General features: G+C 35.6%; 1 protein-coding gene across 4 annotated transcripts in view; it reads left to right on the plus strand.

Moving 5' to 3' along the window:
* The window catches only part of KDM4C (lysine demethylase 4C), a 250,048-nt gene that overhangs the window by 205,119 nt on the left and 17,996 nt on the right, over window positions 1-26,933 (plus strand). For all 4 annotated transcript variants that reach the window (XM_036403664.2, XM_036403665.2, XM_054517952.1 and 1 more), the window contains 2 exons: window positions 11,661-11,846; window positions 19,132-19,302. In XM_036403664.2, coding sequence (XP_036259557.1) covers window positions 11,661-11,846; window positions 19,132-19,302 — 357 coding nt within the window. The remainder of the gene's footprint in view (window positions 1-11,660; window positions 11,847-19,131; window positions 19,303-26,933) is intronic.

The following is a 26,933-nucleotide window of genomic DNA, read 5'->3' on the forward strand; positions in this document are numbered from 1 at the left end:
CTAAAGAAATTAATTCCATGTCCATCAAGGATACGAAGTATTTCCCCGAGCAAGGAAATAGTAGAATGAAAAACATTGAAGATAAAGATATGAGGAAAAGTGTAACTTCCTTCAAACCTAATCACTGCATCTGAAAAGCTAGTTAAAGGACAAGACATACTGAATAAATTACAGATATAAACATGAGACATACATGTTTCTATATGAAGCAAAATTTGAGTTGTGTACAGGAAATAGCAGTACAAAATACAGTCAAATGTTATCCATAGGGGGTATCCCTGTTGGAAATACCCAAGACGCATATTCATTTTTTCAGGTTCTCTTAGAACTGAATTGTTTCACTTTTCTATTTACTTTTAGAATGAGAAATACATTTGAATGATTTGATACATTCAAATAAATAGTATTCAAAGCCTCTTTATATAAGGAATTAGAACCGATACTGCAGAAAGTAATTCAGACCCTTGTGAAGTTTTTTCATTATTCTGATATAAAAGAAATCTATGTTAGTACATAAATTTCCATGCCCTTCATTATTTGCGGTGAGATTCCCTCTGAGCTTCTCACTGAAGTTTGACATGTACATACCAGGTATTTTTGATTTTCCTAGGGGTTTCATACAGTACTGCATTTCTAGGTGTAACCATAAGAGTGATCCAAGTTCAAAGCAGGAGAAGGAAGCCCATCTTTGTCTGAATTTGTCAGAATCATAGTCTTAGGAGACATTGGAGCATTAATCTGTCCTTTAAGCCATTCCCCTTATAATGTCTTGGGCTCCAATATCATCCATGGCAATAAGACACTGTATTAAATAAATATATATTTAATCTGTTGTATTCTTTAACTTGGATGTATATGGTGGAGTTTTTGAAGCATGTTTGAAAAATATTTATAGTCTGAGTCCTTAGGACAAAAATAATTTAAATCTGGTTGTGTTTGATGCAGTAATAAAACCCAGTTGATTCTCCGAAAACTGGAGATAAAATCAAAACCAGTTAAAAACGTCTGCTAGTTTGGCTAGTGTTGGGATGCATATTTTCTAATGAACAAAAAATGCATTATGTGTGAAATTTGGCTTAACTGGTAATAATTTATATAAAAAGGTGCTTTCTTTCCCCATTTCCTCACTTTCCCCCTTTCTTCTCTTTCCCATCACTTTATCCCCCTTCTTCTTTTACCCTACTTTTATCCTCCTACCTTTTTTTCCTTCCTTTCCTCCACCTTTTCACTGAGTTTTACCCCTGCCTTTCCCCCCTTCCCCTCTTCTACCCTTTCTCTCTCCCTCTCTCTCTGAATTTTTTTCTATAAACATGAAAAATTCTCCATCTCTTCCCATGTCTGAGCAAGATAAATGAACCAATTTAAAATATTTTCCATGCCTCATCTGTCCACTCCAGAAGCTGTCAATGAGCTTGGATTGGGAGCTTTCATGCCAATAGTCTGCAGTGAACAGTTGTAATATTTTGAAATAAGAATGTTGTTTCCATGGCAAACTTGGAACGCTTTGCAGCTATGCTGACATCCACATACTTTTGGGTTTATGCAAGAAGGATGATACTTTCTTAACCAAAGAAAGTATATGATACTTTCTTAACCAAAAGGTAATTTGCTTACATGTCCACAATAAAGATATCATACTGTTCTTTTATTTATTTTATTCTCTTGAGGAAAGTAACAGGGAAAAAATTAAAGATGGAGGGGTGAAAACCATTTTAAATACAATGGGTTCTGCATTTTTGCCAATAATTCTTTTTACCAGTAAGTATATTAACAACTAATATGTTTCAGTCTAGAGAGAACAATGATTTGTTGAATTTTTATAATGGCTAAATACTCTACGAAGGCAAGACTCCCTCTTCTGCATCTGATTCTCTGAATATTTACCTAGTGAAGTTAGTACAGAACTTAGAAATGAAGGAAACATTTAGAAATAGCTTTCTGTTTCTGAGATACTACAACTGATTCATTTTAGATTGTAGAATTTTTATAAACTTCTTATACTTAATCCATTTTAATATGTCTTAAAAATATACATTTTCTGTGCTGCCTTATCACTTTTGTCTGTTCAAATTTTCTGGTTAGGTATAATGTTAACATCAACTCCGCTCAAAAACAGGTTTTAACTTTTGGGTAAAAGCTTCAGAAATAATATTTTCTTTGTGAGCTATGGAGTCATAGCTCATAAAGAAAGCTTTTTAGGACTGAAAAGTAAACTTTCTGTGATACAGTACATGTTAAACTTACGTGTGCCTTGACCCCATCCTCAAGCAAAAAAAAACCCAAACAACAAGAATGAATAAAAGAAGCCCACACCAAACAAAAAGTACCCCATACGGCTGTAACTCTGAAATAGCCCTCTGTTCCAAATTTTGACTTATTTGGTTGTTTATATGCTATTTTTAGTACCTTGAAATTGCACGACTCACATTTGCTTGATTTACTGTAGGGATGACAGGTATTTCATGGCCAGTAACATAAGTACACTAAATGTTTTTACTTATTCTAATTTTCTATAAGTGTAGTCTGTCCACAGCAGCTTCCCTTCAACAGAGAACAACTTGACAGACAGCTGTGGCCTCATTCAGTGTGCTTCACATGCACAATATTTTCCTTCCCAGAGGCAAAGTGCATTCACCTACATAATTGGCCGTGACCCCTTCTCGCCCAGAGGACATATACTGAAGTCCATTCCTGTCTTCTAATCTTTTAAGATGCAAAGCAGCACATTACTGTCATGCTAGTAGATAGGAGTTTTGATATGTGTGCTTATATTGTCATCAGAGGTTTCTTTTTGAGCCTGACAAAGGTTCTTGTTTCTGAGCATTGAAACGTGTGTATCTTAAATTCTGTACGATTGTCTCTTTAGTATTACTGGTGTTTTTTGGTGTCTGTGTGGAAATACATTTTTAGTTTATGGATATTACCATACTGACTTGCCATTCTCAAAAGGATAGTTTATTAGATGGTGGTAACTTTTTTTGATAGAAACTGTCTTTGCATTTCTTCATTTCATAAATTCTTTTTGGGATATTGCTATTTGGGATATTTTGGGATATTTTATATTGAAAGAATATAATCCTTTCAATGCTGCATCTTGGAGGTCTAATTTAAATTGCTATCTTACTAGAATGGCAAATTTCTGTGTGTTTGGATGTGTTTATATGAAATACCATAATGCAATTATTAAAAAATAAAGGATGTAGAAACAGTGCTGATTTCTGTACTATGTATAAATAAGGATGTTACTCAGAGCAATGCTTTGCATTAAATGGCAGCTCATGAAGAATGGGAGCCTGAAATGGCCATACAGGCTCTTAAAGTTCTGGATTCGTTGTCTGTTAAAGACTCTTCTGAGTTGGCAAATTCTAGATGTCTTCTCTAAATACTTTGTGTAGCCATGATCTATTTTATGTGGAATCTGTTGCTTTTGAAATTGAATAATACAAAGTTTGCCACTGGAATTTAGCTTGATTGACTTTGCAGGAAAACCAGTGAGGATCATGATGGAGAAGTTAATCATGAATCAACAGTGTGCCCTTGCAGCAGGGGACAGACTGCAGCCAGGCCATGATTTATAATAGTGTAGCTATGAGGCCCAGGGTATTGATCCATCCTTCCCTTTTATTTGACTTTTGTTAAGACAGTACCTGGGTCCGCCTTTTATTGACATATGGGAACAAGTCCAATGAAAGATCACTGTGATGGTCGGGTCTGGAGCACATCATGTGTACAGAGGGACTGAAGAAACTGGGTGTGTTCAACCTGGAAAAGAGACACCTTATTGCAAAGATTTCACTGCTGCTTATACTGAGGTTGTCAGAGGATACAGGCAAGAGGGAGAGAGATGCTTGTTGGAGGTGTGTGGTGGTAGCTTGAGAGGCAAATAACACAAATCAGAACATGGTAAATTCCAATGTTGAGAAAAGAGTTTTTATTATGAAAGGTGATAACTGAACATTTGAACAGGTGCCCAGCAAGGTTCAGGGAACTTTGTCTTTGTAGATGTGCAGAAGTCAGCTGGATGGGCCTTATGTAACCTGATTTAGGTCTGCCTTGTCAGTGTTGTTCTACATGAGCTCTGGAGCTCCCCACCAACCTCCATTATTACTTGGAATGTTTTTTCCCTTGTTTTGCACAGTTGTTTTGTCTCTTTGCCACACAGTGGGGTTTAGAAGTGTGTGACTGAATGACTATAGTGCAGAAAAAAACCTGGACTTGACCATTGCCTTAAATTCCAATAATGCCTATAGGAATCAGCTGGAAAAAGTGCAGTTAAATTATAATAGTGGGGATGCCTGGAGGCTGCAGCAGTGAGGCAGTGAAATGATGCCTCATCACCTTTTCAGCCTAAATGGCATTTCACAGCTTGTCAGATATTTTAGCCTTAGTGTAAATGGTGAATCTATTCAAACTAGTCTATGCAAATCGGAAGGAAAGTTTTAATAAAAAGGTTTTCTTCCTGAAGAATAAAGAAAAGGAGATTCTTTCCAACCTCCTGTATTAATCTTCTTGAAATTTTGCCCTTCCAATACTACTAGCATCAATCATTTCTTGTTCATTTGTTCATTTCAGGATGCCTGAAAGGTGCCCTGAATACAGGCACAGTGCTTCTAAAAAAATCTCTTTAATCCTGTGAGTTTGTTATAGTACAATCTGGAGGATAAAAGGGTGAAAATCATGAGGAAAAAAGCCCACAAGATCTGCAACATTTTAAACCCAGAGGGGAAGAAACATTGCCTGGAAAAAATATTTGATTTGTCTCTAATAAAATGTGTGTAAAAAATACATGACTACGTAAAAACTACAATTAAGATAAAATCTTGAGAGGCTCCTTATAAACTTTGGGTTCATAGTCACATATTACTATTTCTGAGAGCGGGTGTGTATGAAGCGAATAAAAGAAGAGTTTGGATGACTAAATTTTCAGTGTCACCTGATGTATATGAATCTGGAAGAAAGAGGCATTTATACTTGTGTTCAGTGAATATGTGCTAGCAGAATATTCCCTATGTATATAGGGATTCTTCTTTTTAAAGAAGGTGTTGGTGATTGAATGTTTTCTGTTTAGTACTTGTAAATAAAACTGAGGAGATAATAGAGGTATGTTTATATGGTATTTTCATCAGTAGATCTCTGTGGTAGGATTAGAGACATCTCAAGTACTTTCAGAGTATCTCTGACAGTGTAGAGTGCTAATGGTACTGCTCTATCCTGAAAAAAAGTAGGGACTTAATGGCAGTGCTTGGTGTTGGAATGTTGTTACAAATTTGAGAACTTCAGGAATACTGAAAATAAATATACAGCAGTTTATTTCTCAAGATACGGCATAGCCATAGATGTGGTGATTGTGAGACCACAGCTGAAGCTCTAACAGGGCCTTTTATTTCTTACTTTTTGCCTCACAACACTTGTTTTACCAGGTACTGAGACTGCGTAATGTATCACAGATGCACAAACTCTTTCATGTACTTTCAAAATAAGTACTTCTTCACCACGTGTTTTGTTTTCTTTGATTCTTTTTCTTTCTCTTTTAACCTACCGTTTAATGACTTTCAGTCACACAATCCATGCTTCAGAAGAGACCAGATTTTTCTCACCTCTGCACTATATTTTTGTCTTCCCTCTCCTGTTAATTAAAAGCTATTATTATCTTAACGGTTTGGTTGAAATAATTGATGAATACTGTATTTATATGTGTTGGGAAGTCCTGGTAGTTTTTTATCAGCTGTTAAAATTGTATTTTGAATCGTGTGTATCTGTCTCGATTTCAACATCTTTTCATGTTTAATTCAAAATTAAACAACTTATAAGTTCATTCATTGAGAGTAGACCCAAAACAACATTATCACAGAGTTACTAGAGAATAGGATTACTGTCTCTAATTGCTGCTGATGCATAAGTGTTATGTTTACTTCTCTGCTGAAATTTACAACTAAAAGAATTTTGCCTACATCTAGATAATGTCTGCCATCTTTAATTTGCCATAGCCCCATACTATAGGCAGACTTACTGAATAGTAAGAAATCACAAATCGCTTTCTACAAGCTCTAGGGCTTTTCCCCCTGAGGTACTGGTTGTTATGTTTGAAATACCAGAGGGATGCAAAATAGTCTCTTGTTACTTTCTATAACAACATTCCTAGTTAATTTTATATAACTGTCTGAACATGCTGAACGATGAAGTAGAATATATCTTCTAACAAACTCTTTCTTCACATGTTCTGATGCTGTCAGTTTCATAGCTCCAACACTCATCTTGGTTTAAATTAATTAGGAATAAAGGGAAACATAAAACGTAAAAACAGTAATGAGTTTGTTTCCATAGAAACATACCATGCTCTCTCTACCAAAATTAAGTGCTGACTTTGTATTCTAAAAGATAGCTGTGCAGACAACATGTGCTCACTGATCTGCAGATAATGTGTCAAATGTCTTCATAGTATTCATCTTCTGACTGTGCTACGCATCGTTAACAAATCTTTGTGCCAGTACCTTGCTGCCAACCCTTGCTGTAATCTTTGTCACTTTTATTCCATGTTCTGGCTTTGGAATGGAGAAGGAAAAGATTAGTTTCACTGTGCATTTTATATTGTAAGTCTCAGGTTATAACAGCTGATAAGCTTGTGAACCTCCTTCTGCCAATATTCTTTGTAAAATCTTTGCTCTGTTAAAAATCTATGCATATCTATGGGTAGTATTGCTTACAGTAGGGCTGACTTTTCATATCTAGGGTGTGGTTATACATAGTAGCAATTTTTGCTTGTCTGGTAGTATAAATTCTGAAGCAAAGTAGGCTTATTATAAAATGAAGATATGATAAAGCAGACATTATAGAAAAAAAAGAGGTAATTTTTCATTAATTTTCTAAATTTTTCAGTAGTGTCTTAGTATTTCAAATGATGCATAGAAGGCAGAAAGCCAGCAAATATATAAAAGAGGGTGAGAATATACAAATCAGTTACTGACTAGTAGTTACTAACCATCTGCAGCAGCACGAGCAGCAGCAGAACTCTGTGGAATGATTTTTAGTAATATTTGAAAATCTAGTAATTTTTTGAGGCTCTCTTGAAATAGCTTCTTTTTGTAGTATTTAATGCTTTACTACAGTGAACTCCTTCATGTAAGTAATTTTGATTGCCAAGACAGAGAGATAATTTTGGGGAGAAATTAGTACTCAAAATTGTTTCCTAAAATCCATCCCTGGCTTTTTGCTGTGACCTTAGCTTGTGCTTATTTTCATAAATCCTTCCATCAGAAAACACTGCTACTGTGATTAATTCATGATCCTTTTAGGGACTGGAATTTTATTTGCAAATACCACTCTTTTTGAAGGAAGCAATTTCTAAATCTTTAAATAAGGATGCATAAAAATTATTATAAAAGTTACCAGTGGGCTGTCTTTTGCAAAATGCTGACATCCGGTTTCCTCAAGCTTGTTCTTTAAATCCATTCTGTTTATAGATTTGCAGACTATTAACATTAAAGAGCTATTACGTGATGATGAAATTCATTTGCAGCAGAATATTTTTCTTTTGGGGGGCAAAAAGAGGTCATTTCACAATCTAGAAAATTGCAGTACATTGTTCTGTCCTATATTTTTAAATATCCAGTTATATAAACAATTTTATTTATTCTCCAATTCATTTTGCGTCTGGATCTCTGATTGAGATTGCTGCTCAGTCTCTGCTTTGCACTAATATCTAGCAATCATTAAATCAAAATTACAATCTTCCTAGCTGTCTGGAATTGCTTTAGCTGGTAGGAACAGCTGTAGTTTCAAGCTACTGAAAAACTGTCATTTGGGCATTGAATTTGCATTATTGTATTTTAGAAAATGTGTTCGTGGTATGTCAAGTTTGTTCATTTCAAAAGTAGCAAACATACATACCTAAATACAAGGTTAGCCCTGAGAGAGAAGTGTTTAGACCTTTTGATTTGCAGGAATAGTTTGGGATTGGTTCTATTCTATATGATTCCTTCATATTACAAACTTATGGATGTCAGAATTCAGGGAAGAGCTGGGGGGAGAGTGAAACCTCAGTCTTCACAGCCAGTAGTTCCTTTTCTTCTCTTGAGATTCTGTTGCCTTTTTCCTTTGGTCACTTTCAGTGGATTGTTTTAATTCTTTATTTTTTGTACATTTTTGTACAGTTTACTACTTAGACCTAATAAACAATTCGGTATGTAGTTCAGCTGATATTCCAAAATCTATGCAAAAGAGATTTTTTTATAGCTTGCTCTACTTTTGATTTATGTGTTTTGATTTTATTTATCAATTAATGTGGATTGAGTATTCAATGTATAGTTTCAGATATGAAGGGGCTTTTTCTCTTACATCTAGATGGGGGGGCCATGTTGTCTTAATAAATTTATGCAAGCTGTAGTTTTGCTTGAACACTGGACTTTTATGTGTACTTGTAAAAATTCGTGATTCAGTTTGAGAGTCATTGTAAAGCTGAGATAAATCTGCATCACCCTCAGTATCATGCTTGTAAAAAGAACACAGAATCTTATGTAAAATAAGAAACATATTTCTTTATTTGCAAATCTTGATTACTTTCCTGCATTCTTGAAAGAAGAATGGTTTTCTTAGTTCTTCTGGTATTCTTTAAACACAGGGAGGTATTTTTTTATTTTCCTACAGGTACAGTAACATTTTTCCATCTGTTCATATCCATGATTTAATCCTTGTGATATCTGAAGAGTATATGAGTGTAGCACAAAAGATTAATGTGGGTTTGGAGTTAACTGATATAACAATTACCTTCCTTGTATTGCCAGTGAGATAGATTTATTGCATGTTAAAATGGGAATTTTTTCACTTTCATCATGCAAACTTTGGTCTGCATTCACAGAAATACTTATGATCAAGCAGTGTTCCTTTTATATGAGTTAATTTGAAGCAACTTCGCTCTTCATCAAAATTACACCAACATGACTGAAATAAGAATATAGTCAATAGTAATTGGACAGCTTGTTTTTTAATAATTATTTTGTATTTTAATAACTATTTTCAGTACTTTCAAGCTGAAACTCTGAAAAGCATTGTGAGAAATGTTTTCTCATACTATGCCAGTTCATTAGACATGTTCTCATTAAGTTCTCTTACAGGGAGGGATGAAGTTTTACTCTAATTTCTGAGGATTGGCTATGGCTATGCCATTTAATTTGTTGCATAGATGTCAGTTTTCCTGACTACATTTCCAGCTTCCCTTTCAGCATTTCTTGCTGACTTGTGTAATATTGCTCTTATTTTTTGCACCTTTTCTTCTTCTGCAAAGTAGTAAACTTTAAAATATTAATTTAGAAGAGCAGTTGTATGTATATGGAGTTGAAGCTTTACTCCATAGTGTAGTTTTGGATTTTTGCATTTCCCAAGGTTTTATAATACTTCACTAAGATACAGGAGAAACTTGCAACCACAGTTTAACGTTTACATATTTGCTCCCTTGTGCATATGCAGCCAGTAATTTAAGGGGACCAGCATTTCCTGCTCTACTGTTGCAGTTTTTTGGTTAACACTAGCTGAGCTGTACTTTATTCCTTTTTCTCATTCTCTGCATTTTGTTTGAATTGCATTTTCAGGGTGTTTATTTCAGAACGCATATGGAATTTTTTTGTGTGCGGTCTTGTTCATGGGGTTTTTTTGCTTGGTTGTGTGATTGTTTGTGGTTGTAGTTGGTTGTTTTTTTCTTTGTTTTGGGGTTTTTTAATATTCATAAGTGCTTTGGTCTTTCTTCTTCCATTAATCTGATTGTTGACTTTGTGTATATCTGTATGAAAAAGCATTCAAGAGGACTTCTGTTATTTATATGAACTCAGTATCTAGGTACTACACATACTAGATTTCAGTTGTATTTTCTATCTGGAATTTCCACTTACTAGGTTCTGAATACATATATATAAAATAAATCTCTAAGCTCCCTTGGAAAACAGTTACTCCACCTACCTGAAAATGATCTCATTTGCACATGAATACAAACACACAACAAGATGTTAGCCCATGATCGAAATTTCTGAAACATTTCTTTTAATGGCAAATCGTCTTTACCTCTTACTAGTCTTTAAACCCAGTGGTGCTACAGTAGAGCTGAATTCAGGTCCTTTTAGTGAGTGATAGCTAAAATTTTTCCCTAAGTTCAGAGGCACTACTCTTCATTTCTGCTTGTGCAAAGCCATGCAGGCAGTTCACTTTCAAAGGGTGAAGATGGGGGCAGAATTTGAAGAGTTCACATTCAGAGTAATACAGGAACTAGAACCAATGAGCTTGACAGGGCTAGCCCTTACCAAAAGTATTATTTCTGTCACAAACTGCATGCCAGAAGCCATTGAAACTATTTAAGTGCTGAATTAGACAATAAAATTTCTTACGGTTTTATGCAGAATATGAAAATCAAGAAACAATGGAGAATAAGTTCTTTGGTCACCTCTGAATAAGAATTAGATGTGAGTTAACAGTAAACACTTTGAATTACTAATCATGTAGTAAAAACACCCCAAAATTATTTTTACTTATGTTCTCAACATAGGCAAATGAGCGTGTTTAGCAATTTGGTGGGCAGCAAATTTAGAAGAAATGGAAGTAAGCAATATTCTGAGTATGTTTTATTGAATTTATTGTTTTGTGTCATTGCATAAAATGTGTTTATAATAGCTGAGATAATTTCATGAACATCAATAGCATTTGTATTTTTGTTAGCCACGATGAGAGATATCAGAGGATAATTTTCATATGTGATATAAAACAGTTGTCCATAGAAGTTACTGAAGTAATTATTCTATCTAGTATGCTTGTTAATGCCTTATGGTGGCAAGGTACAGTTCGTCTTGTACTGCCTTTTTTAGTATATTAGAACTTACTAGTCAGACTTAGTTAATGTAGCTTATATCCCTTTGTCTTCTTTTCCTTTTGGCTCATTACTTGTGCCACTTACACAATAGTGACATTGTTTTGATGTGGTCTTCTTTTTGGCAAAAGGGAAAAAAAAACCCAGTGTGTCTTGATACCAGTAAGGCTGTTGACATGATGTTTGAATATATGACATGAGGAAATACAGCCTCCTGTATTGACATTATGTTAAATACTCAACCAATGAAAACCAGGATAAAAAATAAAAATGGTCTTAGGAACAGCCTTCAGCTGTAGAATTACGCAAGGGCTTGAAATAAAGAAAATGTCTCTAACTTAGAAGCGATTTATCCTCTGTAACAGGCTGTCTGAGGATGTTGTAGAAACTGTTTCCTGAATGTGTTAGATTAGCCATTTTACAAAGACATATATATTTAGTCTAGCTTCATAGTGGGGAGCTAAGTCAAATGATACGTGGAAGTCCTGTTTAGCCTGACATTTCAGTTGGACCTATTCTCTTTATTTTTGAGTTTTGTTCTTGTTTTTAGTCAAATATCTATCTGTCTATCTAGCTCTGTGTTTTCTTGCTGTAGCATTGGAACACATTTAGATAAAAAGGCAAAAATGCTATGTATTAATTATATGACTAAGTTGCCTTGTAATTAGTAACTCCTGTTCCTTTCACTGTGTATATTGCAAGATAAAAAATGTATTCATTTGATCACAAATAATTTTTTGGTCTTTGAGTTACTTGCCAGAGTCATTGAAGTTGGAGTAATACAGAAAATATTCTGTTTATTTTGCTCCTACAGAAATGTATCTTCTGCAGGCACAGAGTTAAGAAAATCTCTGGTGCCTGCATTCAGTGTTCATATGGACGCTGCCCAGCATCCTTCCATGTTACCTGTGCCCATGCTGCAGGAGTGCTGATGGAACCTGATGACTGGCCATATGTTGTCTACATCACATGTTTCAGGCACAAGATCAACCAAAATGTGGTAAGAAATACATTTTCTTATTTGTTAAAAAATGGAGTTGCAGAATTAAAGTATGTTTCCAGAGAAAATGGAGGAGAGAATCCACACTAAGTATTATCATAATTCTATCTATCATACTTTCATGCATAGCAATCTTTTACAGCTTGAAGGTTTTTCGTTATGCTGTTACGTGGCAGAAGTTATACCTGATATGCCTAACATGTTTTTTAATTTAAAGTTCTTGTTGAGTATATTGTTTTGACAGCCAGAACAAATCTCTGAGTTCTCTGTTTTGTTAACCTGAAGTGTATTATAAATACCCAGATCACAATATCTTGCAAATACTCACAGATCTTGTGAGATAATGGATGTGGTGTATATATAAAATCTTTGTTCTGCAGCCAAAGAGTCTCTTGAAAATATTCAATTATAATTATTCTGTCATCTGGCAAAGTAACACTGGCACGCCATGAAAATTCATGTTATGACTGCCTTTTTATTTCTATTATGTGCTGAGGAAGAGCCTTTAATTTTAGATGAAACACAATCGAGAATTAGTTTAGTGTCTTTTACTTGAATAAATGGTTAGTATCTCAGTTAAGAGAGAACTTACACTATTCATCTTGGACTTTTGAAGCTGTATTTTGCTTCCTAGCAAACCAGAAGGATTTAACATAGTGTTAGTAAGGAAAAAGCTTGGAAAGTTAGTCAAGTTGCAATTTTTTTTCTTCTTTATGCATTAGAAATGAAAGGCATAAACCCAGGTAATGTCTGTATCATAGATGTTGGTCTCTCAAGAGCTTGTCAGTGAATCATTGGTCTTAATGACAAGACTTAATAAGACTACTGAAGGGTAGGATTTCTTCCAAGTGTACTAAATTGTAATGCCTCCCAACTAGAGTAACCAGTCCTGAGTATTCAAGCTGCAGGTGACATTTTTAAAAGGGATACATATTGTTCATCCCTGTTTAAAATTTCCATAGCATTGTTATTTTTTATAATACTTTTGTTTTCCAAAATGAACACGTTAAACCAGCACACTTAATGTGGTTTTAATTTCTTGCAAAAGTTTCCCAAGAAAATTAGTTTGGTTTGAAAAACAAACAAACTTAAACTTCTATCTGTACAGGCAACTTAAGATACTGTACTTGGGGTTTTTGAAAAAAAAAAAAAAATTGGTTGAAAATTACTAGATTAAATTCATGGCCAGTAAAAATAAGGCCAACATTTCCCAAATGTTTTCTAGTATATTTTTGAGACAAGTCTTTATAATCTAGGTGGTGGGATTTGCATCAGTCCCATAAATTCCATGCTTTCTTAGTGATTTTCTTGACCTATATTCGGTAGTTTAGAAGAAAAGAAACCCCATCAACTATGGAAAAAACCAGGATTTTGTATGGCTATTGTTTAAGAGATTGTGTGAAGGACATAGAAAGTGTTTTGGAATTAGACTATTACATCCTTTCATGAAACTCAGCACTAACTTTTTTGAAAAGATTCACTATTATTACCCTTTTTTCCCCCCCGCTGGCTCAGCTAAAAGTCAGGTTTGCGGAAGAGAAATAAAAGTTATGCTTTTGTGTTTTCAATTGGGCCAAAATTTGGAAAGAGCAGATATTTTGTTAAAGAATGTTTTTCTGTAAAATTCTTATCTTACTCCTCAGACAAAGGAGATTGCCATATGTTTTTAAATGCTTGGGTTTATACTCTGTCTTTTGGATAATTAATCTAATCACATCTTTAAGCCTTCAGAAGTTTTCTCACCATTGCTTCTCTTGTTATGCTTTTCTTAGCTTTTAGCTGTTCCTTCATGCAGAAATAACATTGCTCTTCACCATTAGGCATAGCAATGTATCTTACTTCTAATCAACTTTTTTTTTTGCCTGTTGTGTCAGTTTCCTTGCTTAGAAGCAGAACAGGAAATGATGCAGACTGAAATATTATACTCACTTAGCAAATTTTTACAGGAGTCAAATAGATTATCTTGTCAGTATGAAAAAAAATCTCTCTGGTATTGAGCAGAAAACATTGTTCATAAAGCAAGGACACTATTATTTCTCCTATTTCAAGGAAAAAATTTAAAATGGTCTGATTTTTTATTAATATAGACTCTAAATATTGTATCTAAATGCTCAGTGACTACCTTTGTCTACTAACTTGGTGTTTGCTGCTTTCTTCAAATTTAAAATTAAAAAAAAAAAACCAAACAAAAAACCCAAAAACTCAACAATCAAAGTATGACTTCTGGGCACTAGGAAAAATTGTGGCATATACCTATAGTGGTATTTTATATGTGAATGAATGAGGTTTTTCAACAAAAAAGGCCTACCTAAACAGATAAATGTGTATTATTACTATTACTAGCAGATCTTTTCACCCCAAGCAAGGGCTTATTGTAGTGAGGATGTAGAATATGCATCCAACTTATTTATGCCTGTGAACTCAAGTAAAATTTTTCAACATACATTCATAAGCCTTTTTCACTGGGGATCAGGTTCTGTATTGTCTTCAGTATTTTAGAGTGCCTTTTTGTTGTCAGTCATTGAAAACACTGGTGGGGTCTTCTGAAGAAGAATCCTCAAAGAGAAAATCAAAAGGGAAAACAATAATCCTTGAATTCATCTGACACTGCCAAATGAAGTAAATCAGAACTGGAGTTTTTAAATGTTTATATGACTTTTCAAAAGTATTTTTCGATGTTCATAGACTCAAAACTAAGCCTACCTCTTATATTTGCTGAAGGTATAGCTTTAGAAATAACACAAAAATTTGCTAGCAGAACAGTTTTTCTATATGAAGTGTTTTGGGTGTTTGCTGTCATTGCCTATGTTATTTTTTATGTAAATTGGACTGTCAATATGCAAGGAAGGCTCTGTGATTTGGTACTTACAGGTTGTGGTTTGGATTTTTTTTTTCCTTTTTTTCTCCTTGACTGTGCTTGTTTCTGAGCATGAAGCATATCCCTCACACATTTCTGTCATCAAAACTGCAAGAACATGTGGAAGTACAGTTGAGAATAGGTGCTGCAGATGGATTTGTTTTGATTAAAAGAACTCATTCATACACAAAAAAGTGAGAAAAAGGAGTTGAATGCAACTGTTCTAACTGAAAAAAAATAAACCCAACCCCAAAAGATCCATATAAGCCCTGCAGATCAGAGGAAGCCAGCTGGAGACACACCTATACTTCCAGCTATTTCCTTTGGAAACTGTGAACAAAAGGGGCTATCTAGACAGCCCCAGTAACATTTTCGAGAATAACGATGTTTAGAAGAGGCAAAGACAGGAGATGCAAATACCTGCTGTTGCTGGTTTTGGAGCTACTTAAAATTATCTTCTACTATTGTCAGCCAGTTGTTAACCTCTGTAGCAAACAGGGAATGAAGGGATGCTGTCCAGTGGAAGCTGTAGATCCTTTTTCTGTTGAATACCTTAGTGATGGAGTGTCATTGTTTTGTCACTGTCTGCTAACTACTGTCAGCCCCCAAACATCTCAGAAAGACTAAGCCATGCCTTCAAAAGGACATGTTATTCAAAAATCATGAGCTGGATTATTTTTGAAATGTCATGAATAATTTCTGTGCTGAAATTGGAATTCTAAGGAGTAAACGAGACATGAGATTTAGGTTCCGGTATGGAATAAGTCTCAGATCTTTTAGGATCCTCCATTAAAAACTGTAGCCTGAGAAAGTTTCTAGGTATTTAGATGTACATCTGGTATCTACTTCATGATGTTATTATGAATTCATATTGACATAATTTATGTATTTAAGGCTTTTGTTCCCTGCCATATAGAAAATGAAGGAGAAAGTAATTTTCCCTTTTAAATTTTGAAGTCTGCACACAAAAGGGGAGATTATCTTTCTTTGTATCTGGTTGTTTTCTGTATTTCTGCCACTACCTTAGTTTATTCTTGTCTTTGATACCATTAAAGAAAATCATGCTTTTAAACTACAGCTTTCTCAATAATCTGATAACTACCACAGCTGTTTCTCTAATCTGATAGACTCCCTTATATAACAGCTGTCCTTTCTGATCAAAAAATTGCATTCTTAACGTCAATAAATTGTTAAGATTTTCTGTCAGGAAATGTTTTCTGGGACATGCAATCAATTACAGATTGTACTTGTGAATATGTTTTTCTGAGAAATAAATTAAGAATCCTATGAAGATAACATACTAAAAAATAATCTCCTTGAGCTAGAATGCATTTTTGGGTTTTATTACTTTTTCTAATGAGAAATGGCATTCCTTCTCTGAAAATTTTATCATTAAGTCAATCTGCGTTGTCTCTTGAAATATTGTCATTTGCCCTCCATCTTCTCTGAAGAGTTACATCTTCTTTTGGAGAAGATTTAAACCTTTTAATAGAGCAATATCTCTTTGGGTTTCTGTAGTAGAATACTTTTTCTATTATCTCATAGAAATAAATAAATTAATAGTCTCTAGTTTACATCTGATCCACCTCTGCCCCCACCAAAAGCCAAATATAATAAAATAAAAAATTGAAAGATAAATTAACATGTATGTTTACATATGTTTCAAGATTGGATAAAACATGCTTATGGATATTTTATTGCTCCTATGATAATATCAATCAATTGCTATTTAGATAGTTAATTTTTATACTTAGTCTATCTATAGACAGTTAAATTGAGGAAGAAATAATTTTCTTATACATACAATGGTTAAATAATTTGTGAGTATGCTGAGAACATTATTTCTAGGTGCACTTGGAAATGCTTTAGGAACATCATTGAGTTTTACTGTCTAAGGTGACTTCAGCTAAATCCTACAAATGTCTGTGACAGGCAGAGCCCTGACGCACAGATGTATAGTGTGTGTGTGTATACATATATATATATATATATGATAATCCTAAACTTACTCCAGCTAATATTAACAAAACTACAATGGGGTGACACAATTTATTGAAGATCCCATTTGCAGTTGCTGACCACCCAGAGATTACATCCCACCAGTGATGATCTGCATTTTGTTTTATTTTTTTGCAGAATTCTGGTTATTTCCTATATATCATGTTGGATACTAATTAAGGTTTTCTCTCTGCTTTTTTGGATTTTCTTCATGGTCTCTAATAGGTAGCTGTTTTACCAGTGTGAGGTCCATTTCAATAGGAGTAGGTGATGGTCTGTGATACATTGTGTAATTGTTTTTAATCAGTTGTTGGGATGTCACTGGGGCCAAATACAAAAAATCACACCTGATAATCTTAACAAAATTACAAATACAAAAATTAGAGTGACTTCTACTAGGCAAAATAGCATCATTGTTACCAATTTTTACAATAGCACAAGCAGTTCTCAAGCACACACACCCTTTATCAGTATACACCAGCACAGTTTTCTGATCAGTGACTGGATGAACCTCTAAGTGGCAAATACTCTGTTCAGTGTCAAAACACACATCTTGAGCATTAATAGTATCACTCCCTTCCTGTATGTTCAGAGCTGCTGTTGCCTGCATCCATAACTGTGCTTGTATACAACTGAAAGCTAAAGATACATTATCTTGAACTGTACTAAGTGCTTCTACTATTAACTTGTGGTCTTGGTCCCCTGCCTTTTCCCACTTTGGCAGTACTTTTGAAATCTGCCACTGGCTAGTTCCTAATGCCAATAGAGATGACTGTAAAGGCTGTTTCAATTTTGCTAGGCCATCTGCTGCAGTGGCCAGCTTGTTCATCAGTATTTCTGAATCAATTCCATTTAAAACTCCCAATCCTGTTCCTAATGTCTCAGTTAGATCCTTTCTTATTCTGCTCCTGAGGTGTACTTGTCTTTGTAACAATGTTGTTCAGCCTACAGAAGTGGCACAGAATACTTGTACTTGCTATGCCCTTAGTTTTCAGGAGCAGAGAGGTTTAAAAATTATAAATCCCATAAATAAATCCAAGAAGGAAGCCCAATAGTGACAAGAAGTCAGCAGAAAAACAGAAGTCTTCAAGTTTAGGGTGGGTTTTTCCTCTTACTCCAAAGCATTCACTTTACTGCTAATACTCGAAATCTAACTAAAAGAATTGATGCTGCTCTTTATTCTCTTCAATTCTACTGATAAAAATCCAACAGCTGTAGATTTTCCAGATTCTCATAAGGCAGTTTTAAGACTATTATATTGACTGAAAAATTTACTGCCTTTGAAGGTTTCAAAAGCAGTGCTAGGAAATTTGATGATTACTTCAGTGTGGACTGTGTATAAAAGTATTCTTTTACAGTTTATATAAACATTTCTAATAAAATATAGGTATTGCAGTGCACATGCTTCTTACATAACTAGAAATCTTCACCTCTTTAGGTGTAGCCAAACTCAAAATAGCTCCCCTTTGCATAAAAACAATGGACCTTTGTGCGATACTGAGTAGTTCAGCTTATGAGAAAGAAGTGCCTTCTGTGTTACTTGGATGAGAAGATACTGATTTTATATTTCCTGGTAAAGAAGGTTGCTTTTAAAGCGGAAGGTTCAAAGGGATACAGTAGTTGGGAGCTGAGATGTAACAGTTGACTCTATGGTGTGAGCTTCCAAGTGATTGCCTTCCTACAAAGTTCCATTGTTTTTATAGTTATAGAATCTGTCAATTAGTTATTGATGTAGAATTTTTGCATAGTTTAAAAACCCTGCTAGTCTTCTGATTTATATAATTAGCACTGGAGAATTGTAAGTGAAAAATGAAAAAAAAATATTGTTACTGATATACTATGCATATAACTGATGAAGAATGATCAGTGCTGTTTGAAGCTTTACAGCAAAAGCTCTGCACAATGTGGATTAAGAAGTTTCTCACATACACTGCTGTAGACAGCTCTGGCAAGAGCTGGATATGCATTTAGTTATTGCATCTCACTGGGCAAAATTTCATTCTATTATATGGAATCATACAGGAATCCAATACTTCAAAATCTCATAATTTTAAAAAAATCACAACCATACTCTTGGTTCATCACACCTTATGTCTTCAGAAAAATTCTACAAATTACCCTGCAAACAAAACTAGCAATTTTTTTCTAGTTATATATTGTTGATGGAATGCAGAATAGTTTTAAGGCATTAGTTGCAGAAGTATGCTTTGATGTACCATTCTTCAGATGTCATTTGTTTTCCCACAAAGTGGAGAAATTTTGTAAGTAAAAGAAATTATGTTAACATGATTGAATTAAATTAATTTAATTTGAAGTTTTTATCTTGAGTGCTCAGCAGTTATAAACCCTCTTTTTACACTGATAAATTTTTTATGAATAAGCTGGTATTTTAAATTTATTTTTTCTTTTAAATTCTTCTTTTTTTTCAAGAGAGCTAAAGTATGTGGGAAGGCCATTACAGTTGGGCAGACAGTCATCACGAAACATAGAAATACACGATACTATAGTTGCAGAGTCATAGGAGTGACGTCTCAGATTTTCTATGAAGTCATGTTTGATGATGGCTCCTTCAGTCTGGATACTTTTCCTGAAGACATTGTAGTAAGTACTTTCTCAGATTCCTATTCATTCTCATTTGTTTTCTTGATTTTTTGTTTTGGGGTGGGTTTAGTGGTATTTGATTGTTTTTCTTTTTTAAATTAGAGAGTTGGAATCTCTTGAATTAATTCCTATGACTTTGAGAACGTAACATCTTAATATTTAGTTCATGTTTGTTGCTTTAACTGCTGAGAATTATTATTTTCTAATGGGCTTCCAAGCTTTGGTTGTTCTAGTCTTTGCCATTTGACCAAATGAATCAAGAATAATCTTAGAAAATCTTTTAATTAAATAAGAAATATGTATTTCATTAAGAATATGAAAGAGGGAATTCCATATATCCTTCTCTGTCACTTAGAGATAACCTGTAAAAATTCCTTGCAGAATAGAAAACTTCTGCTGTAAAGAACAGCTTCTGAAGAACAGTTCTTCAGAATCTGTTTTAACAGCTTGTTTACACGTCCTGATATTTTGTTTGTGAGATTACATTAGTAATGATAAAAATCATTAGGGAAAAGATAGTAGTTTATCTATGTGTAGTATAGTGTATTACATTTTCACAAGGCAACTGAGATTTTGATTTCCCTTATGCACTTACATGAACTACCATGGCTCTCTCGTAACTGTTGAAAACCACATTGTGCGCTTGGCATATATGAGCAAAATTTGCAGCTGGAGAAAGATTCTGTTTCCCTCCATGTTTGCAATGAATACATTGGATGTTAAGCTTTGTGGTGTTCATCAAGTGCCCTTTGACATCTTTCTCATAATGTGACTCTAATACTCATTTACCTTCATGATTCTCTTGAGTCTTTTATGTGCTAAGCTAGGACTTTTGGTGTACTTCCTACTAACTTCCAGAAGTAAAAGCCTCCAGGGACCACTGGTAGGCAAAAGTGCTGTTTGTTGCAAGACCACTTTTCACTTAGTCCTGTTCAGTATGTAGTGGGGAAGAGCCTGGCTTACAGAGCAGCGCCAGAGAATGCTGGCTTTGCAGCTCAAGGGATACAACTCCTAGGAGCACTCCACATTTTTCTTCTGTGAAAGTCTTTGAGCTCTTCTGCTTTTTGCAGACCTAATATTTTCCTGAAAGGAGCATTAACTGACATGTATCAGTAGAAATGATACTGTTGTTCTTAAAAGCTTCTTAGTTATTGAAAAGTCTGGCATCTTTTAAAAATATGGTATTTGAGAGGATGCATTTTAGATTGGAAATTGAGCTGTTCTCGTCCCAGTGGTCTGAATAGAAGTCAGTCACCAAATCTCTCTTACACATCTTTGAAAATTTGTCCTTTAATGCGAAACACTGCAAAAGTCTCTGTTAATGATCAACGATCATGACATTCTGATTTAGGATGATCTAGATACCAAGTAAATGTGGCTATGTTGTTATTAGAAGCCCCTTCTGTAAATGCCTGCTGCATCAAGGATCTGGTAAGGCAAAGGTGAAGAACTTCTTGTTGTCCTAGTGGGGAAGTCTGATCTGGAGCTAAGAATAAATTTAATCAGGTCTGGATATGCCTCAGTGCTTCACAGATAGTGGATGAACAACATATAATTGTTTGATGGAAACACCAAACGAATTTCACATTTCTTAGAGAAATGTTCTTGTATTTTCATTAGATAATATACCTGCAGCAGTTACTGGAACTGCTGAAAAAAGTGGTTCTTTTCTTCTTCTCAGACTAAAACTTACTAATCCATGCAATGTGCATATCAGGTGTTAGTCCTGCTGGGAAGACTTGTTCATCAGATCTGGTGTAAAAGAAATGTTGCTGCCTGTTGAAGAACTTATTTTTCTAATCTGTTTTCACTGCTCACAAAGATAGCAGGAGCTTTTTGCTCTTCCAGGATGTGCTGAATCCACTACATAATTTCAGCTCAGCTCACAGTAAACCAGAATTCCAATGTTCAGACACAGTGATTTATTTTTTAGGAGGAAGATAGGGAGCAGCAAAAGTTCAGTCTTGAAGCTTCATGAAACTCTCTTTGCATTCAATAACAACCAAATCAGGGTATACACTGATCTCTTCTCATGTGTATTTCTCTTGGTTTGTGTTAGCATTTAATACATATATGAGGTGGGAAGTTATTAAGTGTTTTAACTGTAGACACATATTTAGATTTTTTAATTTCAACATTATTTATTTCTTGGGTGTTATACCTGATTTCTTAGACTAATTACTCCTCAATTACAGGGTTTAAACCTATGAGTTAGCTGTCCATTATGCTAACCAACCTGTTTTCCTTCAACCCAGAAGGTGTTAGAGGTGTAAAGAGGTATATGGATACTCCTGGAAGCAGCAGCAGGACAAATCCCTCCTGTAATTCATGGCAAGACTTCAGTAAGGGGGACAGTACATGATATCCTTAAGGACATGAGATGACAACTTTCGTGGTTAGTTTAATGATGCATGGACACAACTAGGGAGTGCATATACTGCAGCCCTGAGTAACTGATACCAACAGACAGCATTTATGTGTGCCACTTGCCACTTGAAGTATTAATGCTCCCTAACTTGTCAAACAGCCCCTAGCACAGCACCAAGAACCAGTAGGCCAGATGTCAGTTCACAGATTATGCATCAGGATAATCATGAGTTCTTTGGTCTCATCATTTAGGGGAGGGTATTGCACAATTCCTTCATTTTTTGTTTGTTTGTTTGTTTGTTTTGTTTTGATCTTTTGTTTGTTTGTTTTGTTTTTTTGTTTGTTTTGGTTTTTGTTTCTTGTTTTGATACCTAATGGCTTTGGCACTGGCATATCATAGAATTTTGCTAGAAGTTATTACTCTTGGTATATAGCCAGAAGATTTATTTGTTTCTGTATATATTGTGGCTGCCAATATGCTTTATATACATATATGTGTAAGATTTGGATGAAGTTGTTCCCATGTTACCTTACTAAAATCACAAAAGAACAGGGAGGCTTAGCAGTATCCATGTTTGGGGGGAGATGGATACCACCATATTATATTGATTGCAAGGAATAAAAAAAATAATTGCGGAGTAAAGCATGTCTATTGAGAGGTCTGATTACAGGAGAGCTGAGCACACATCTCCTGAAGCAGCAAATGTCCTTCTAGGCTTTGTCCTCTTAAGTGCCCTGGTCCTTCACTGATGAGTTTACAGAGAATTCTTCGATATCATGGATTCACCTGGTGGTTATCAAGAAAACTAGGTGAACAAAAAGGAGTGTAATTGCTGCCATGACATAACCACACTGTGTTTTAGTTTACTTGCAAGTGTATAAATGTTGGTGTTATCCATTGAGAAGGTGAAGTTGAACTGTGGGTAGTCATGTCCACAGCCCAGAGTGAATTTACTTACTAAAATCTATAAATCAAATAACATTGTTTTAACATGGTAGCTTATGGAATGTTGCTGTAATTATTCCTTAAAAGCAAGAACATATTAAGTGTTGATGAAATTAGATGTGTTTGGAAGAACAATTGATCCTGTATTCAGGAGTTCATGAGGATTTTTTGCAGAACCACAATTTGGCAATTTTCTGAGGTTCTGATAAAATCCAGAAAGCATCCTCTTAAAAAAATATGTATTAGTTCTGGTTAAGGCATTCAGATTACAGCTGTCAAAAGCAGGAATGGGAAATTAATTTTCACAGAATCATATAGGTAAGAAAAAACCTTTAAAATCACTGAGTTCAACCATTAACCTAATACTGCCCAGGCCACTGCTAAACCATGCCCGTAAGTGCCATCTCTACATGTCTTTTGATGGCAACCAGGGCAGCCAGTTCCAGTGCTTGATAACTCTTTTGATGAAATTTTTCCTCATTTCCAATCTAAACCTTCACTAGGACAACCTGAGGCCATTTTCTCACATCTCAGATCACATTTCACAAGGCAGCACTTGTTGCCTAGGACAAGAGACCAAATGGCACCTGGCCTATAGCCTCCTTTTAGGCAGTTGTAGAGAGTAATAAGGTCATCCCTGAGCCTTCTTTTTTCTAGGCTAAACACCCCCAGCTTCCTCACCCAGTCCTCACAGGACTTGTACTCCAGGTCCTTCACCAGCTCCGTTGCAATTCTCTGTACACACTCCAGCACCTCAATGTCAGTCTTGGAGAAAGGGGCCCAAAACTGAGCACAGGATTTGAGGTGTGGCCTCACCAGTGCTGAGTACAGGGGGACAATCCATGTCCTGGTCCTCCTGGCCACACTATTGCTGGTACAGGCCAGGATGCCATTGGCGTTCTGCAAACCTGGAATGCTGTCTGGGATTGCTGTGACTCAAGGGCAGGACCCAGCACTTACTGTGGTTGAACCTCACACCACTGGCCTTGGCCCATCAATCCAGCCTGTCCAGATTCCAGATCCCAGTGCAGAGCCTTACACAATCACAGAATCTTCCCTTCAGCAGATCAACACTCCCACCCAACTTGGTGTTTTGCAATCACATAAAATGACTGACCATTCATTTGATCCTGTTGTCCAGGTCATCAATGAAATTATTGAACAGAACTGCCCCTAGTACTGCACCCTGGGGACCACCACTGACCACCAGCTCCCAGCTGATGTAATTACACCCACTACTACTTTAAGCCCAGACTTGCAGAAAGTTTTTTACTCTGTGACCAATGTGCCTGCCCAAACCACAGAAACAGTTTCTCCAGGGGAATGTTGCCTAAAATGCCATTAAAAGCTTTATGAAAGTCCAGGCAGACAAGATATATCCCCTTTTCCTTATCTACTAAGCATGTCACCCTGTTACAGAAGGAGATCCTGTTGATGGAGCAGCACCTGCCTTTCACAAATCCCTGCTGGCTGAGCCTCATTGTGTCATTGTACTGCACATGCTGTTTCATGACACTTGGGATGATCTGCTCTATGACTTTCCTTGGCACTGAGGGAAGGTGCCACTTTCCCTGGCACTCAGTCTGACAGGCCTGTAGTTCCCTGATTTCACATTTTGATCCACCTTGAAGATGGGTGTAACATTTGTCAGCCTCCATTCAATGGGACCTCCCAAGTTAGCCTGAACTGCTGGTAGATGATGCAACGTGGCTCAGCAAGCTCTTCCACCAGCTCCCTCAGTACCTCTGGATGGATCCCACCCAGTCCCATAGATTTGTGTGTGTCTAAGTGGTGTAGTAGGTTGCTGACCATTTCCTGTAGGACTGTTGGGGCTTCATTCTGCTGCCTACCCATCTTCAAGCTCAAGGGACTGGTTCTCACAGAACAACTGGTATTAAAGACTGAAGCAAAGAAAGTGGTTAAGTACCTCAGCTTTTTCCTCATTCTTTGTCATTATGTTTTCCCACAGCATCCAGTTAAGGATGGAGAATCCTTTTAGCTTTCCTTTTGGTGTGAATGTTTACAGAAACATTTTTCATTGTCTTTTATGGCAGTAGACAGATTACATTCTAGCTGGGCTTTGGCCCTTCTAATTTTCTCGCTGCATAACCTCACAGCATCCTTGTAGTTCTCCTGAGCTGGCTGCCTCTTCTTGTTAAGGTGATAAACTCTCCTTTCTTTCCTGAGCTCCAGCTAGATCTCTCTGTTCAGAGATAATTTCAGTTCCTTTTAACATGTGTCACATTGCTCCATCCAACATTTTCCTTGATTTTTTTTTTTTGGCCTGCCAGTTCTTTTTAAGTGGATGCCACCTTATCTTGAGAAAAAAATCAAGCATGAAGAAAGCACCACCAAGCAGTCAATTTTTTAACATACCAGCAGTGATACTTGAATCCTTAACAGAATTTTGTTGATACTTATTTCAAGTACTTTCCTGCAGCAGTGGACCCAAGAAAGTATGAAGAGAAAAGGAGGAGATTAAACTCTATCTTTCTTTGTCTATCAATACTTTAAATTTGCCACTCTAGGAGAGAGAGGAACAGGGCTCTTGAGAACTCTGACAACCAAACTACTTTACTGAAATTATTACAAAGGCTACAAATTCTTACCTTGTGCACATAGATTTTACAGCATCTAAAATTGTTATTCCTTGCTTTCTTTGTTAAAAAAAAAAAAAAAAAACAGAAAAAGCCCCACATTTTAGTTACTAGTATCTTAAGAGAAACCTGTTAGTGTGATAGCAATGTAGTTTAAGAATCTGTTAATGAAATAACCCACAACTATTTTACATGAGGATTTCTTTGCAATCCTCTACTATTCCAGGCAACAAATACTCACTTTATTTCCTGCAAAATTATGAAATAAAAGTTTTAATATCACATGACCCACTCTATTATATATGCACTCTACTGTATACACATGCAGTCTATACACTGTGTGTGTAAAGCTGCCAGTTCTGTCTGCTTTTATCACGGACTTACTGACTTATCATGGACTTTCTTACATGATCCTTCCTGCCCAAGATATCCCTCAAAGGGGTTTGAAACTGTGAAGGCATTAATAGCCTTAATAATTACCTGAGACAAGGGGAACTAATTGGGGTAATTTACAGGTGAATAAGTTAGGATGAATACAGATTGTCCCAAAACAATTGTGTATTATTAGATAAATGAGAGACAGAACAGATTTACTTCATCCTCCTTTGAGATGCAGAACAAATGGGATTTAGCTGGACAGTTTTTCAAAACTTATTTTCTGCAGGCCAGCTAAAGGGAATACTAGTAGAAAACTGTAATGTGAAATTATTTTGGTGGGACTTTTTGCATTTGCAGATTAGAAAGGTAGCTCACTTTTAAGAGCTGTGAGTGTCAGTGCTCAGGATGTAGTTTCAAGAACAAAATCTTGTTTTCAGGAACTTCTCTCTAATGACTTTGACCGTGACTACTGACTTCGACTGGTGCAGGAAGTGTGTGTCTGCAGATGTGATACTCAGTCAGCTTCTCACTATCTGTTATGTTAATACATTTACCTCTGCTTTTGAAAGCCATACTTCTTGAACAATAGACATTTTGAGATACTGGGCTAGCACGTAAGTCTTGAGAACCCGTTTAATGTCCATCTATCTGTATGTTTAAAAAAACAGAAGTTTTGATTCTAGCCCAGTAATTCCCAAGGGAATTGTCAGAAGAACACAGTCCCTAGTAATTCCCTTCTGACAATCTGTCTTACAAAGAAGTCACATTACTTTTCTTCTATCAACCTTGTTTGGCATTAAAAATTACTGATTTTCTGACTAGTGTCCAGCATTTTTTCCTAGTGATTTCTTTTCTGTATACCTTTCTCTCTTTATTCTTCTGACAACTCTTTTCTGCTTGTCTACCTGTTCAAATTAAAGTTTTAAATAGTAGTTTTAGTAATAGATGAGTGTTTACTGCATCTTTGTGAAAGATCCATTCGATGGCTGGCATACAATAATTGTTTATTGTTCAAGTTTTATTATAATGGCATGTAAATCTGTAAAAATTGGTAAGGAAATTAGAATGGCTGAATTTTCTAGGCAATCCATAGATTTTAGGTGCACTCCAGTACTGCCATCACCAGCAATTTCTGAGAATGTGAAGTAGGAATGAAATTCATTTCTGAAGGTAGCAAGAGGCTAGATTGTATTTGGTATAAACTTAGTCAAAAGTGGGAATTGTTTTTGTGATGTGGGAAAAGACACATAATGAATTATAATTGGTTTAGCAGCTTTCCAAAAGGTTTCTTAGCTGTGACATTGAGTCTATAAACTGAATAATGTGTAATTCATGTTGGGTTG

Source organism: Molothrus ater, chromosome Z (genome assembly GCF_012460135.2).
Source record: "Molothrus ater isolate BHLD 08-10-18 breed brown headed cowbird chromosome Z, BPBGC_Mater_1.1, whole genome shotgun sequence".
NCBI lineage: Eukaryota > Metazoa > Chordata > Aves > Passeriformes > Icteridae > Molothrus > Molothrus ater.